Genomic DNA, 17,083 nt, shown 5'->3' with positions numbered 1-17,083 from the left:
AGTACACCATACATGTAGAGTCTAGTACACCATACAGGTAGAGTCTAGTACACCATACAGGTAGAGTCTAGTACACCACACAGGTAGAGTCTAATACACCATACAGGTAGAGTCTAGTAAACCATACAGGTAGAGTCTAATACACCATACAGGTAGAGTCTAGTACACCATACAGGTAGAGTCTAATACACCATACAGGTAGAGTCTAGTACACCATACAGGTAGAGTCTAGTACACCATACAGGTAGAGTCTAATACACCATACAGGTAGAGTCTAGTACACCATACAGGTAGAGTCTAGTACACCATACAGGTAGAGTCTAATACACCATACAGGTAGAGTCTAGTACACCATACAGGTAGAGTCTAGTACACCATACAGGTAGAGTCTAGTACACCATACAGGTAGAGTCTAGTACACCATACAGGTAGAGTCTAGTACACCATACAGGTAGAGTCTAATACACCATACAGGTAGAGTCTAGTACACCATACAGGTAGAGTCTAGTACACCATACAGGTAGAGTCTAATACACCATACAGGTAGAGTCTAGTACACCATACAGGTAGAGTCTAATACACCATACAGGTAGAGTCTAGTACACCATACAGGTAGAGTCTAATACACCATACAGGTAGAGTCTAGTACACCATACAGGTAGAGTCTAGTACACCATACAGGTAGAGTCTAATACACCATACAGGTAGAGTCTAATACACCATACAGGTAGAGTCTAGTACACCATACAGGTAGAGTATAATACACCATACAGGTAGAGTCTAATACACCATACAGGTAGAGTCTAGTACACCATACAGGTAGAGTCTAATACACCATACAGGTAGAGTCTAGTACACCATACAGGTAGAGTCTAGTACACCATACAGGTAGAGTCTAATACCCCATACAGGTAGAGTCTAATACACCATACAGGTAGAGTCTAGTACACCATACAGGTAGAGTCTAGTACACCATACAGGTAGAGTCTAATACACCATACAGGTAGAGTCTAATACACCATACAGGTAGAGTCTAGTACACCATACAGGTAGAGTCTAATACACCATACAGGTAGAGTCTAATACACCATACAGGTAGAGTCTAATACACCATACAGGTAGAGTCTAGTACACCATACAGGTAGAGTCTAGTACACCATACAGGTAGAGTCTCGTACACCATACAGGTAGAGTCTCGTACACCATACAGGTAGAGTCTCGTACACCATACAGGTAGAGTCTAGTACACCATACAGGTAGAGTCTAATACACCATACAGGTAGAGTCTAATACACCATACAGGTAGAGTCTAGTACACCATACAGGTAGAGTCTAGTACACCATACAGGTAGAGTCTAATACACCATACAGGTAGAGTCTAATACACCATACAGGTAGAGTCTAATACACCATACAGGTAGAGTCTAGTACACCATACAGGTAGAGTCTAATACACCATACAGGTAGAGTCTAATACACCATACAGGTAGAGTCTAGTACACCATACAGGTAGAGTCTAGTACACCATACAGGTAGAGTCTAATACACCATACAGGTAGAGTCTAATACACCATACAGGTAGAGTCTAGTACACCATACATGTAGAGTCTAGTACACCATACAGGTAGAGTCTAATACACCATACAGGTAGAGTCTTGGTTAATGAACTGTAGTGTGAATCTCTGTTGTTTCATGTTGCTTCCTTTACATGTTGGGTTGATTATTGCTCTACCAGTATTCACTATTTCACTGCCAGTGACACACAATTTCAGGACTACCAATATTCAATTTTATTCAGTGCTGCCCTCTAGTGTTCCAAATTGAAACCTACAAGGGAAGAGCCGTCAGAAGGAGTCTGTTGACTGTTGTTTTTGATCTGTTCTCCAGTTGACAGGTATGCTCCAGTACGTGGTAAGGCTGTCTACCGAGCTGGAGGCCAAGTTCCTGTCTGTGGAGAGGCTGCAGGAGTACATCGAGGTGAGACGTCAAGACTTTCAACTAAAATATACATATTCTTTTACAGAAATAAGGTCTTACCAGCTTCATTTCCTTAATACCCTGTTATTCTCCTATCCAGGGTTGTGTGTCTGAAGCGTTGCTGTACCGTTAATCTACGGATGCTTTCTAACTGTTATAATAATGTTCCTTTCCAGGGTTGTGTGTCTGAGGCGCCCAGGAGAGTTAAAGACGCCCTCATCCCAGAGGGTTGGCCTGATAAAGGGGCCATCACCTTTAAGGACTACACAATGAGGTACAGAGAGAACACCCCCATCGTGCTCGACGGACTGCAGCTCAACATCCAGCCCAGAGAGAAGCTGGGCATCGTGGGGAGAACAGGCTCCGGTAAGGCCTCAGTCCAACTGTGTTGTGTATATAACCTGGATGTGTTGTATAAAACCTGGATGTGTTGTGTATATAACCTGGATGTGTTGTGTATATAACCTGGATGTGGTGTGTATATAACCTGGATGTTTTCTATATAACCTGGATGTTTTCTATATAACCTGGATGTTTTCTATATAACCTGGATGTTTTCTATATAACCTGGATGTTTTCTATATAACCTGGATGTGCTGTATATAACCTGGATGTGTTGTGTATATAACCTGGATGTTTTCTATATAACCTGGATGTTTTCTATATAACCTGGATGTTTTCTATATAACCTGGATGTGCTGTATATAACCTGGATGTGCTGTGTATATAACCTGGATGTTTTCTATATAACCTGGATGTGTTGTATATAACCTGGATGTTTTCTATATAACCTGGATGTGCTGTATATAACCTGGATGTTTTCTATATAACCTGGATGTGCTGTATAAAACCTGGATGTGCTGTGTATATAACCTGGATGTTTTCTATATAACCTGGATGTGCTGTATATAACATGGATTTGTTGTGTATATAACCTGGATGTTTTCTGTATAACCTGGATGTGCTGTATATAACCTGGATGTTTTCTATATAACCTGGATGTGTTGTGTATAACCTGGATGTTTTCTATATAACCTGGATGTGCTGTATATAACCTGGATGTGCTGTATATAACCTGGATGTGTTGTGTATAACCTGGATGTTATATGTTACCCAACAGGGAAGTCTTCTTTAGGAGTAGCCCTGTTCCGCCTGGTGGAACCAGCTGCAGGGACGATCTTCATAGATGGGGTGGACACCAGCCTTATCGGCCTGGAGGACCTCCGCAGTAAACTATCAGTCATCCCCCAGGACCCGGTCCTATTCATCGGCACTGTCAGGTAATATTAGTCAATACACTGCGGTCACAGACGGGGAATATCACAGTCTACCACTAGCTACACAGTACACCAGTCAACTGTTGACACAGGCTCCATAGACCACCATGCAGGCATCTTGAATCCACAGGAGCACAGGCCGTTTACAAATGTCCTCTATCTCACTGGGTTCAGGACTAGTTTTTCCAGGTCACTCACACCAGTTGTGGCCACTCTTGTCGGCCAGTGTTACTGCATCTCCACATGTGACCTGTTCCCCTGCTGCAGGTATAATCTGGATCCTTTCGACAACTATAGTGATGAGGCCGTCTGGTCTGCTCTGGAGAAGACCTACATGAAACAAGCAGTACGTACAGCCTCTATGTGGAACATTACAGAAGGCGGGGTTCACTGGCTTTTGGTTGACTCAGCTCAAGTGTTGACCCCCCAGTTGAAAGTCACAAGCATTCGTACAGGAGTATAGATGATGATGATGATGATGATGATGATGATGATGATGATGATGATGATGCTGCTGCTGATGATGATGATGATGATGATGATGATGATGATGATGATGATGCTGCTGATGATGATGATGCTAATGTTGATGATGATGATGCTAATGTTGATGATGATGATGATGATGATGCTGCTGCTGATGATGATGATGATGATGATGATATGATGATGATGATGCTGCTGATGATGACGATGAGGACCATCACTATCATGATGATACCAACGATGCCACGTCCCTCTGTGTGTCTCAGATCTCCAGTCTCCCTGAGAAGCTGCGGTCTGAGGTTGTGGAGAACGGGGAGAACTTCTCTGTAGGAGAAAGACAGCTGATGTGTATGGCCAGAGCACTGCTACGAAACTCCAAGGTCAGCTCGCAGAAATATCTCGTTTTACAGCCACATAGAATGTAGATACAGCTAGTCATACTGCATTCCAGGAAAATCAGCGTTGCACTTTATTTTACGGTAAAGGAATTAGCAGGTATTTACTTCCTAATTGACATTAGAAAATCGCAATTTCACATAGTTACCTGGCCTGGATTTCCAAGCTTCTTCCCGACCTGGAAGGACTACATAGCTAGTAACCCAGTAACCTAATAACCTGAATGACATGTTAGTCTGCTCTCCTCTTCTTTCCCAGATCATCTTGTTGGATGAGGCGACAGCGTCGATCGACTCAGAGACAGACTCCCTGATCCAGCACACCATCAGAGAGGCCTTCCAGGACTGCACCATGCTCACCATCGCTCACCGCATTAACACTGTCCTGGAGTCAGACCGCATCCTGGTCATGGACGCTGGAAAGGTAAGATATACACACACAGACAGACAGACAGGCAGGCAGACAGACAGACAGACAGACAGACAGACAGACAGACAGACAGACAGACAGGTAGACAGGCACACAGACAGGCACACAGACAGACAGGTAGACAGGCACACAGACAGACAGACAGGCACACAGGCAGGCAGGCAGGCAGGCACACAGACAGACAGGCAGACAGACAGACAGACAGGCACACAGACAGGCGGGCAGACAGACAGAGAGACAGGCAGACAGGCAGACAGACAGACAGAGAGACAGGCAGACAGACAGGCGGGCAGACAGACAGACAGGCAGACGGCAGACAGACAGACAGACAGACAGACAGACAGACAGACAGACAGACAGACAGACAGGCACACAGACAGGCAGGCAGGCACACAGACAGGCAGACAGACAGACAGACAGACAGACAGACAGACAGACAGACAGGCACACAGACAGACAGGCAGACAGGCACACAGACAGACAGACAGACAGGCACACAGACAGGCAGACAGACAGAGAGACAGGCAGACAGACAGACAGAGAGACAGGCAGACAGACAGACAGACAGGCACGCAGACAGACAGGCAGACAGACAGAGAGACAGGCGGGCAGACAGACAGAGAGACAGGCAGACAGAGAGGCGGGCAGACAGACAGACAGACAGACAGACAGACAGACGGGCGGGCAGACAGACAGACAGACGGGCAGACAGACAGACAGACAGACAGACAGACATACAGACAGACAGACAGAGAGAGAGACAGGCAGACAGGCGGGCAGACAGACAGACAGGCGGGCAGACAGACAGACAGGCGGACAGACAGGCAGACAGACAGACAGAGAGACAGAGAGACAGACAGACAGACAGACGGGCGGGCAGACAGACAGACAGACAGACAGACAGACAGACGGGCAGACAGACAGACAGGCAGACAGACAGGCAGACAGACAGGCGGGCAGACAGACAGGCGGGCGGGCAGACAGACGGACAGAAAGACAGACAGACAGACAGAGAGACGGGCAGACAGACAGACAGACAGACAGACAGACAGACAGGCAGGCAGGCAGGCAGGCAGGCAGACAGGCACACAGACAGACAGGCACACAGACAGACAGGCACACAGACAGACAGACAGGCAGACAGACACACAGACAGGCACACAGACAGACAGACAGACAGACAGACAGACAGACAGACAGACAGACAGACAGACAGACAGACAGAAAGACTAGCTAACTGACCTGCTACAAACACAGAACCCCACTCTGGGGTTCAAACAGGTTCCAAATACTAAAGCATAAAGATTTCAAGGCACTCCTGCTTTACGCTTATCAGAGAACATTTCATGTCTTGGCATAGTGGTTTCTAAAACGTTTCAAAACAAACAAAACATTGGTCAATATTGATAGACTGAGAGGAGATAGATTGATGTATAAATGAACTGATATGTGTGTGTGTGTTCTGTGCCCGCCTGGCAGGCGGTTGAGTTTGACAGTCCAGAGGTCCTGATGCAGAGACCAGATTCTCAGTTTGCAGCTCTCCTGGCTGCAGCCAACACCGTCAACACGTGATCCTAGCCCAGGTCTGGGCACCCCCACATCTGAAGTCTGGACACACCCCCATCTGAAGTCTGGACACACCCCCATCTGTAGTCTGGACACACCCCCATCTGTAGTCTGGACACACCCCCATCTGTAGTCTGGACACACCCCCATCTGAAGTCTGGACACACCCCCATCTGTAGTCTGGACACACCTCCATCTGAAGTCTGGACACACCCCCATCTGTAGTCTGGACACACCCCCATCTGAAGTCTGGACACACCCCCATCTGAAGTCTCCCCCCCTGTCCTTAACTGTCCTTAACTGTCGGACCACCCCACCCCTCAACACTTTCTCTGTTTTCCACAGACACACATGAATCTGCACGTGGCTGCATGCAGGCTTACCCACACACACAGGGAATGGTCTGTCCTGAAGCCTAGGGCATTAGCCTCATGCTAGCATTGACTAAGGAGGCTGTATCAGGCAGTAACACCATTATGAAGTGACATAACAGCAGTAATACCATTATGAAGTGACAAAACAGCAGTAACACCATTATGAAGTGACATAACAGCAGTAACACCATTATGAAGTGACAAAACAGCAGTAACACCATTATGAAGTGACAAAACAGCAGTAACACCATTATGAAGTGACAAAACAGCAGTAATACCATTATGAAGTGACATAACAGCAGTAATACCATTATGAAGTGACAAAACAGCAGTAACACCATTATGAAGTGACAAAACAGCAGTAACACCATTATGAAGTGACAAAACAGCAGTAACACCATTATGAAGTGACATAACAGCAGTAACACCATTATGAAGTGACATAACAGCAGTAACACCATTATGAAGTGACATAACAGCAGGAACACCATTATGAAGTGACATAACAGCAGGAACACCATTATGAAGTGACATAACAGCAGGAACACCATTATGAAGTGACATAACAGCAGGAACACCATTATGAAGTGACATAACAGCAGGAACACCATTATGAAGTGACATAACTTTGTCTTTGATATGATTCACAGCACTTTGTCTTTGATATGATTCCCAGCACTTTGTCTTTGATATGATTCCCAGCAGTGTAAATATGCAGTAAAGAGGATTTATTTTTGATAATCCTGGGTGAACGTTAGCCTGGCTACCAAACCTGTTTGTGCTGTCATTCCACTCCTTGCCATTACTCGTCAAATGCCAATGAGTGGCAAGGAGTGGAATGACAGCACAAATGGTATCCAGGCTAGGTGAAGGAAACGTCACAGTGAAATCTCATTCTCATGTAATAGATGCACAGATTCCTGCAAAACGGATGATGATGATGATGATGATGATTATTATACGTTTTGAAATGACCTGTTATGTGTCTTAATCTCTGATATTTATTTAAAAGTATATTTATTAGATGTTCTATGTCTCTGAATTGAAAGTTTATGTGAAGTGTCAAAGATAAAGTAGTGAACACAGTGTATAAACATATTCTGTACATAGCTATATATATATATACTATATATCCTGGATGGATGGTTATTACATCTCATGGGCTTTTGTTTGGATGAGTCTGAGGATGTGTAACTCTTCCATCTTCAACGCATAGTGTTTTAAATTTGATTGTTAGTTGATTCGAATATATCCAAAATCACTGTTATACTTCAGCTGTTTTTACCTCAATAAAGCACAACTCAAACTTGGATAGCCTAATATTTTAACTTGGAACAATGATCAAACTACAATCCCCAAAATACTAGAGGTGATCTGATTCTACAGAGCTGCCGTCGGAACACTAGAGGTGATCTGATTCTACAGATCTGCTGTCGGAACACTAGAGGTGATCTGATTCTACAGAGCTGCCTGTCGGAACACTAGAGGTGATCTGATTCTACAGAGCTGCCTGTCGGAACACTAGAGGTGATCTGATTCTACAGAGCTGCCGTCGGAACACTAGAGGTGATCTGATTCTACAGAGCTGCCATCGGAACACTAGAGGTGATCTGATTCTACAGATCTGCTGTCGGAACACTAGAGGTGATCTGATTCTACAGAGCTGCTGTCGGAACACTAGAGGTGATCTGATTCTACAGAGCTGCTGTCGGAACACTAGAGGTGATCTGATTCTACAGATCTGCCGTCGGAACACTAGAGGTGATCTGATTCTATAGAGCTGCTGTCGGAACACTAGAGGTGATCTGATTCTACAGAGCTTGTGTCGGAACACTAGAGGTGATCTGATTCTACAGATCTGCCGTCGGAACACTAGAGGTGATCTGATTCTACAGAGCTGCTGTCGGAACACTAGAGGTGATCTGATTCTACAGAGCTGCCGTCGGAACACTAGAGGTGATCTGATTCTACAGAGCTGCTGTCAGTATAAACCTCCATACAGGAAGGGGTAAAGTGGACTGGTGGTTCTGATCGCTGGTCATCAACGGTTTGCTGTAGTGCACCTCTGCACTCTCATGCAATGTTTATGACAGACCTGTGTGGCTCAGCTAGTAACAGTGGGGGTGCTAGCAAAGCCAAGGTTGTCGTTTCTTGCAGGGATTACATACACACAGTAAAAATATATACCCTGTCTGTCCTGTAAGTCACCTTTTTATATAATCATCTGCTAAGGCATATAGCATGGCTGATTCTAGGACAGTCCCAAATGGCACCCCATAGGGCTCTGGTTATAAGTAGTACACTATAGAGAATAGGGGGCCAGTTGGGACTATACCATAAGTGTTGTTTTATACTGTACTGCCTATAGTGTCACCTGTGGCCACCAGGGGTCACTGTGTCCCTTCGATCCACTGTAATGTGTTGCAGTAGGATTGCATCGTCTTCAGATGCCAAGTGATGAAACATGCTGTAATGTGTTGATGTATTGAAGTGTAAAGCAGACAGTGACGGTTGAAGAAGAGAGAAGAGTTGTGCCAGGAACTCTATTCAGTTCAGCATCACCTTCTGGGATCAGCCACACTTGGGAACTCCCACGTGTCATTTACTAGAGGCAAATGTCACAAGACGCTGTTAGTGATCTGTAAACAGGCTCCTCTATGTCTGTAGTGTGAGCCTGTACACAAGAGGTCACTGTCGAAGGAAAGGTTTGAGGCTGAAGAGGCTTCGAGCAGGAGGACCGTTTTCACAGGCAGGATTTAGATATGGCTACTGTTGCAACTCTCATTTCTCTACGGCCACACAAAGAAACAACAACAAAAAACGGTTTAGAAAGTTGACATCCAACATTTACACACATTAGACACGGTTTTAAACAATAATAACAATTTAATAAGCTGTAAGCTTCAAAACCAACGCTCACAGATCCTGTTGTAAAACGCTGCATTTTTAAAAACTATTTCCTCCTAATGTCAATTAACAGAGCCAAGACAAACGTGTGATTTGTAGCGCCTGGGCTTTTTTACAAACCCCTGTTGGGCTAAAACTAATTCAACTTTCATAAAACACTCTCCCTGTCTGCTCTGTGGGCTGGTAGAACTGTAAATCATTGACAAATGTGAGTCTCCTATTCTTAGCTGTGTATTACAGTTGGCATGCCGAGAGTCTTTCCTAACACTCTCTGGAAAGGAAAAGGCCTCAGCATTGTCTGTCTGTCCCCAAATGGCGCCCTATTCCCTATATAGCGTACTACTTTGACCAGAGCCCTATGGTCCCTGGTCAAAAGTAGTGCACTTAGGGAATAGGGTACCAATTGGGAAGCAGTCACTCAGAGATACTTGAAGGCAGACAGGAGGATAGTGGATAGGCCAATCCCCAGTCCAATCCCCAGCCCCATCCCCAGTCCAATCCCCAGCCCCATCCCCAGTCCAATCCCCAGCCCCATCCCCAGTCCAATCCCCAGCCCCATCCCCAGTCCAATCCCCAGCCCCATCCCCAGTCCAATCCCCAGTCCAATCCCCAGTCCAATCCCCAGCCCCATCCCCAGTCCAATCCCAAGTCCAATCCCCAGTCCAATCCCCAGCCCCATCCCCAGTCCAATCCCCAGCCCCATCCCCAGTCCAATCCCCAGCCCCATCCCCAGTCCAATCCCCAGTCCAATCCCCAGCCCCATCCCCAGTCCAATCCCCAGTCCAATCCTCAGCCCAATCCTCAACCCAATCCCCAGATCAATCCTCAGCCCTATCAGATCAATCATCTGCCCAATCCTCAGATCAATCCTCAGCCCTATCAGATCAATCCTCAGCCCAATCCTCAAATCAATCCTCAGCCCAATCCTCAAATAAATCCTGAGATCATTCCTCAGATCAATCCTTAGATCACCCTCAGATCAATCCTCAGATCAAACCTCAGATCAATCCTCAGATCAAACCTCAGATCCATCCTCAACCCAAACCTCAGATCAATCCTCAGATCCAGCCTCAGATCCACGGAGCACTACATTAGGAACAGAGATGATTTGTTTTGTATTTTTTTATTGCATTTTTATTTAACCAGGAGAGTCACATTGAGACACAGTCTTTTTTACAAGGATGAGGACATGTATTAGTAATCTGATGATAACTGTAACCTCACTGCTTAATCTGATGATATATACAGTCTAACCTAACTGTAACCTCACTGCTTAATCTGATTATATATACAGTCTAACCTAACTGTAACCTCACTGCTTAATCTGATTATATATACGGTCTAACCTAACTGTAACCTCACTGGTTAATCTGATTATATATACAGTCTAACCTAACTGTAACCTGCCTTCTGCTCAAAGTCCTCTAAAATAGCACAGCCTACTGTAGGATCAGATTAACTGTAGGAGGTTAAGAGTTATGGATTCTAGAGCTCTATTCCAGAAGGTTGTGTATTTAGGCCTGAGGAGAGTTGAGATCTTGGGTCATTATTGCAAGATTGTTTGATAGTTTAAATGTGGCGCAGAAGGGAATATGCGAGCCAACAACACATCTGTAGTGTTAGAGGACATGTACTGTAAGAGGTTGACAACACAGCTGTAGTGTTAGAGGACATGTACTGTAAGAGGTTGGGAACACGGCTGTAGTGTTAGAGGACATGTACTGTAAGAGGTTGGGAACACGGCTGTAGTGTTAGAGGACATGTACTGTAAGAGGTTGGGAACACGGCTGTAGTGTTAGAGGACATGTACTGTAAGAGGTTGAGAATTAGGGACCTGACAGCTCCATCCCAGCAGGTAGTGGGTGTGTTTCAGATGACGGATCACCACCTCAAGCTGAACCCTGGCAAGACGGAGCTGCTCTTCCTCCCGGGGAAGGACTGCCCGTTCCATGATCTCGCCATCACGGTTGACAACTCCGTTGTGTCCTCCTCCCAGAGTGCAAAGAGCCTTGGCTTGACCCTGGACAACACCCTGACGTTCTCCGCTAACATCAAGGCGGTGACCCGATCCTGTAGGTTCATGCTCTACAACATTCGGAGAGTACGACCCTGCCTTACACGGGAAGCGGCACAGGTCCTAATCCAGGCACTTGTCATCTCCCGTCTGGATTATTGCAACTCGCTGTTGGCTGGGCTCCCTGCCTGTGCCATTAAACCCCTACAACTCATCCAGAATGCCGCAGCCCGTCTGGTGTTCAACATTCCCAAGTTCTCTCATGTCACCCCGCTCCTCCGCACACTCCTCTGGCTTCCAGTTGAAGCTCGCATCTGCTACAAGACCATGGTGCTTGCCTACGGAGCTGTGAGGGGAACGGCACCTCCGTACCTTCAGGCTCTGATCAGTCCCTACACCCAAACGAGGGCATTGCGTTCATCCACCTCTAGCCTGCTGGCCCCCCTACCTCTGCGGAAGCATAGTTCCCGCTCAGCCCAGTCAAAACTGTTCGCTGCTCTGGCACCCCAATGGTGGAACAAGCTCCCTCACGACGCCAGGACAGCGGAGTCACTCACCACCTTCCGGAGACACTTGAATCCCCACCTCTTTAAGGAATACCTGGGATAGGATAAAGTAATCCTTCTACCCCCCCCTTTACCCCCCCCCCCAAAAAAAAAAAAAGAAACATATTGTAAAGTGGTTATCCCACTGGCTATAAGGTGAATGCACCAATTTGTAAGTCGCTCTGGATAAGAGCGTCTGCTAAATGACGTAAATGTAAATGTAATGTAAATGTTTCTATGCACATGGGCCTGATGGGTGTTGAAGACAATATGACTGTTTGATCAGGCAAATAAGGAGATACAGTAATGAAAGTCCTGTAACACAACCCTGTATTCATATGAGTCCACTCTATGGTCCTGTCCTGTAACACAACCCTGAATTCATATGAGTCCACTCTATGGTCCTGTCCTGTAACACAACCCTGTATTCATATGAGTCCACTCTATGGTCCTGTCCTGTAACACAACCCTGAATTCATATGAGTCCACTCTATGGTCCTGTCCTGTAACACAACCCTGAATTCATATGAGTCCACTCTATGGTCCTGTCCTGTAACACAACCCTGAATTCATATGAGTCCACTCTACAATCATGTCCTGTCCTTTAACACAACCCTGAATTCATATGAGTCCACTCTACAATCCTGTCCTGTCCTTTAACACAACCCTGTATATATATGCAAACGCAGATGTTCAAGACCTAAGCGCGTCCTTTCACATCCCCAGTCTAACATGCTTTATTTACTTGACTACAAGGTTTTATAAATCCTTGTTCTGACCAGGAAAAGGTCAGAGTCCTGTCTGTAGTTGGTGTGTACTGCCATACTCTACTGTGGGGTCACAATCCTACTCTGGAGACCACTGGGCTCTGGTTAGATATGATGGAAGGACTTAAGGCTGGAGAGCTGAGGAGGGCCCTGGTTAGATATGATGGAAGGACTTAAGGCTGGAGACCCCTGGGCCCTGGTTAGATATGATGGAAGAACTAAAGGCTGGAGACCACTGGGCCCTGGTTAGATATGATGGAAGAACTAAAGGCTGGAGAGCTGAGGATTTATCCAGGCTGCTCTACCCTGTCCTGTCCTATCCAGCTGGAAGCCATCTGACTCTGCTGGCCATGAGGAAATAATGAAATAGGGGCCTGGCCACTCTTTAGTGAGGTCAAAGCCCCCCTCTGCTCCATCCATCCAGCCTCCCTCCCCCCTCCCTCCCTCCAACAGTCCCCCTCCCTCCCCGCTGTCCCCGTTCAGCTGCCAGACTGACTGGGGAGAGAGAGACAGAGAGAGGTAGAGGGGAGAGGGAGATAAATAGAGAAACAGTGCAAGAGAGAGAGAAAGATAAATTGATGAGGGGGACAGACAGAGAGAGAGAGAGAGAGAGAGAGAGAGAGAGAGAGAGAGAGAGAGAGAGAGAGAGAGAGAGAGAGAGAGAGAGAGAGAGAGAGAGAGAGAGAGAGAGAGAGAGAGAGAGAGAGAGAGAGAGAGAGAGAGAGAGAGAGAGAGAGAGAGAGAGAGAGAGAGAGAGAGAGAGAGAGAGACAGAGACAGAGACAGAGACAGAGACAGAGACAGAGAGAGAGACAGAGAGAGAGAGAGAGAGAGAGAGACAGATAGAGAATCCGGGCAAAGCGGTTTGGGACACCATACAGACATACAGTGGGTTTTGGAATCTGGACCCCTGGCTGGCTAGATTGGGAGATAGATGGATCTGTGCCCAGTAAAAAGTGCTGATGTATGGTCTACTCAGCCCAGCCTCCTGCCCTGCCCCTCCTCCCCAGCACCTCTACCCTGCTACCCTGCCCCTCCTCCCCAGCACCTCTACCCTGCTACCCTGCCCCTCCTCCCCAGCACCTCTACCCTGCTACCCTGCCAAGCATCCGCAGAGTCCCCAAGCCAGAGACTAAGCATGTCTAGAGTCTGATGTGCATATCACAAATCAATATCACATTTTATAAGAGTGAAATATTTACTTTCCCAACAATGCGGAGAGAAATAGAGTAAAATAATAGAATAAATACACAATAAGTAACGATAACGAGGCTCAGTGTCCCGCTCCTTGAACGCGGCTGCTCCAGACTTTAGCTCAGTGTCCCGTTCCTTGAACGCGGCTGCTCTAGCCTTTAGCTCAGTGCGGATGTTGCCTGTAATCCATGGCTTCTGGTTGGGATGTGTACGTACGGTCGCTGTGTGGACGATGTTGTCGATGCCCTTATTATTGAAGCCGTTGACTGATGTGGTAAACTCCTCAATGTTATCGGCCGAGTCCCGGGAACATATTCCAGTTTGTGCTAGCGAAACGGTCCTGCGCCTGGTGTCCCAAAATGCATCTTAAGGCTAGGGTTAATCTTAGAACCATAGTATCCTTTCTAGCGATGAATTTAGCCTTAAGATGCTTTTGGGATTTCTATAGTTTTTTTTCACCCCTAGTTGCACAGGTGACATGCTGGTAGAAATGAGGTAAAACGGATTTCAGTTTCCCTGCATTAACATCACCGGCCACTAGGAGCGCCGCCTCTGGATGAGCGTTTTCCTGTTTGCTTATGGCCTTATACAGCTTATTAAGTGCGGTCTTAGTGCCAGCATCGGTTTGTGGTGGTAAATAAACAGCTACGAAAAATACAGATGAAAACTTTTCTTGGTAAATAGTGTGGTCTACAGCTTATCATGAGAGATAAGAGACTAGAGACTTCCTTAACATTAGAGATCGCGCACCAGCTGTTGTTAACAAAGAGACACACAGCTCTCCCCATAATCTTACCCGAGGCTGCCGTCCGGTCTTGACCATGCATGGAAAAACCTGCGAGATATATGTTATCCATGTCCTTGTTTAGCTACGACTCTGAGAAACATAGAATATTACAGTTTTTTCAGGTCCCGTTGATAGGATAGTCTGGAACGGAGTTGGTCCAGTTCTCTAGTAGTCAATCTGTCCTAAACAGGGCTGCATGTACAGTTTTAGAGGCACCAAGGAAAGAGAAGGAGTTTGGAATGTATAGTAAATGCACTGGCTCACCTTCACCGAGCTTTAATTCCATGTCATCTGACCATAGCACCGTATGGAGTTTGATGAACAGCAATGGCGCTTGATTGGAACCGGTGCTGTGGTCAGATGACATGAAGATAAATATCTTTGGCCGCGCACACCAGTGGTGGGTTTGACATTGATAAACAGAAGCATATGCAGAAAAGTACCTCATACCTACGGTAAAATATGGTTGTGGCCCTTCGATGTTATGGGGCTATTTTGCTTCCACTTGTTAATGTCAACGGCATCATGAACTCTACCAAGTACCAGGACCTTTTAGCCAAGAACCTGGTTGCCTCTGCCAGGAGGCTGAAACTTGGCCTCAAGTGGATCTTCCAGGAAGACAATGACCCTAAGCACACATCAAAATCCACAAATAAATGGTTAATGGAGCACAGAATCTCAGTCTCCAGACTTGAACCCCATTGAAAACGTATGGTTTGAATTGAAAAGGGCCGTTCGTAAACGCAGACGAAGGATATCGAGGATCTGGAAAAATTCTGTATGGAGGAATGGTCTAAGAGCCCTCCGAACGGGTTCTCCAATCTCATAAAATATTTGAGAAAAAAGCTCAGTGTACTTATCCTCGAAAGGGGAGGGGACTGGAATACTGAAAACTGGTGCAAATAATTTTGACCAATATCTTTTTTAGTTTTTTTGTATTACTAATAAATATATATATATTTATCTGAGCAATTATATTAGTGTAAAATAATATAATATCCCCTTTTTTTTTGCGTTCTATATAATATAGTAGTAATATAGCTCATACTATATAATATAGTACTAATATAGCTTATACTACATAATATAGTACTAATATATCTCATACTATATAATATAGTACTAATATAGCTCATACTATATAATATAGTACTAATATAGCTCATACTATATAATATAGTACTAATATAGCTCATACTATATAATATAGTACTAATATAGCTCAGTATAGAAGTCTTTTTTGCTCATCTTTATCAAGGCCAATCATTCTGGACAACTTAAGTTAGGCTTTCACCTTAAGTCAGGCTTTCTTGGAAAGTGTTTTCACTTGTTTTGAGGAATAACTCTAAGTCTTCGACAAGGAGGATCAGGTGTGACTCTGGACCAATAGGACACAGTTCTGTAGCAATGTCCAGTGCACTAGTTGCGTTCACTCATGCACACGCACACACATTCACATGCGTGTGCACGAACACACCGACACACACTGACACCATCACACACACACGCACACACAAACACACACACACACATACACACACACACACACACACACACACACACACACACACACACACACACACACACACACACACACACACACACACACACACACACTGACACACACACACACACACACAAACACACACACACACACACACACACTGACACACACACACACACACACACACACACACACACTGACACACACACACACACACACACACACACACACACACATACACACACACACACACACACACACACACACACACACACACACACACACACACACACACACACACACACACACACACACACACACACACACACACACACACACTGACACACACACACACACACAAACACACACACACACACACACACACTGACACACTGCCAAAGAATCAGCCAAGGCCCAGGGTTCTGTGACAAACCACATTAGTCTCCACTAGTCCTTCAGACAATATTTAACCTGAGCAAACAGACGCTGGGTAAACCCAGAGTCTCTGTCCCCAAATGGCACCCTATTCCCTATATAGTGCACTACTTTAGACCATAGCCCTGGTCAAACAAATAGTGCACTAAATAGGGAATAGGGTGCCATCTGGAAGGCCCCCAGAGAGACAGACGGACAGGCTCTATCCAGGGCCATTATAAGGCCCCTCTGTCTAGATATTCGACAGCAGATTAACACAGCAGTAGACAGGGGTATCAACAGCAATGACCTGAACGTACAATACAATAGATGACCAATCAGAGCCATACAGACCTCTTCGTTACTGCTCCATCCTATCAGGGCCTGATACAGATTACACCAGGGGTCTCCTACCTTTTCTGGCACGAGTGCTACTTTTTTTTTTTT

At 45.7% G+C, this 17,083-nt stretch overlaps 1 protein-coding gene and 1 long non-coding RNA gene across 3 annotated transcripts in view; both read left to right on the top strand.

The window, feature by feature from the left end:
- Positions 1-7,815, top strand: part of abcc12 (ATP-binding cassette, sub-family C (CFTR/MRP), member 12) — a gene marked incomplete at its 5' end in the record, with an annotated part of 92,532 nt that extends 84,717 nt beyond the window's left edge. Inside the window, 7 exons of the mRNA XM_084197392.1 lie at positions 1,888-1,977; positions 2,154-2,343; positions 3,098-3,257; positions 3,522-3,600; positions 4,007-4,120; positions 4,395-4,559; positions 6,045-7,815. Of these exons, the coding sequence (XP_084053518.1) occupies positions 1,888-1,977; positions 2,154-2,343; positions 3,098-3,257; positions 3,522-3,600; positions 4,007-4,120; positions 4,395-4,559; positions 6,045-6,137 (891 nt within the window). The 3' untranslated portion in view covers positions 6,138-7,815. The remainder of the gene's footprint in view (positions 1-1,887; positions 1,978-2,153; positions 2,344-3,097; positions 3,258-3,521; positions 3,601-4,006; positions 4,121-4,394; positions 4,560-6,044) is intronic.
- On the top strand, positions 15-1,587 carry LOC311123117. 2 transcript variants are annotated; one of them, XR_014612560.1, is made up of 5 exons: positions 15-60; positions 153-750; positions 797-842; positions 912-1,164; positions 1,234-1,587. It is a non-coding gene; the product is annotated as an uncharacterized lncRNA (long non-coding RNA). The 2 variants fall into 2 exon arrangements; XR_014612561.1 differs by lacking the exon at positions 15-60 and having other exon boundaries at positions 139-704.
- Positions 7,816-17,083: the final 9,268 nt, after the last annotated feature.

The sequence above is a fragment of the Coregonus lavaretus genome (genome assembly GCF_964263955.1).
Source record: "Coregonus lavaretus genome assembly, contig: HAP1_SCAFFOLD_686, whole genome shotgun sequence".
In the NCBI taxonomy this organism is placed as follows: Eukaryota; Metazoa; Chordata; class Actinopteri; order Salmoniformes; family Salmonidae; genus Coregonus; species Coregonus lavaretus.
This window is presented reverse-complemented; position numbering and strand designations above follow the sequence as displayed.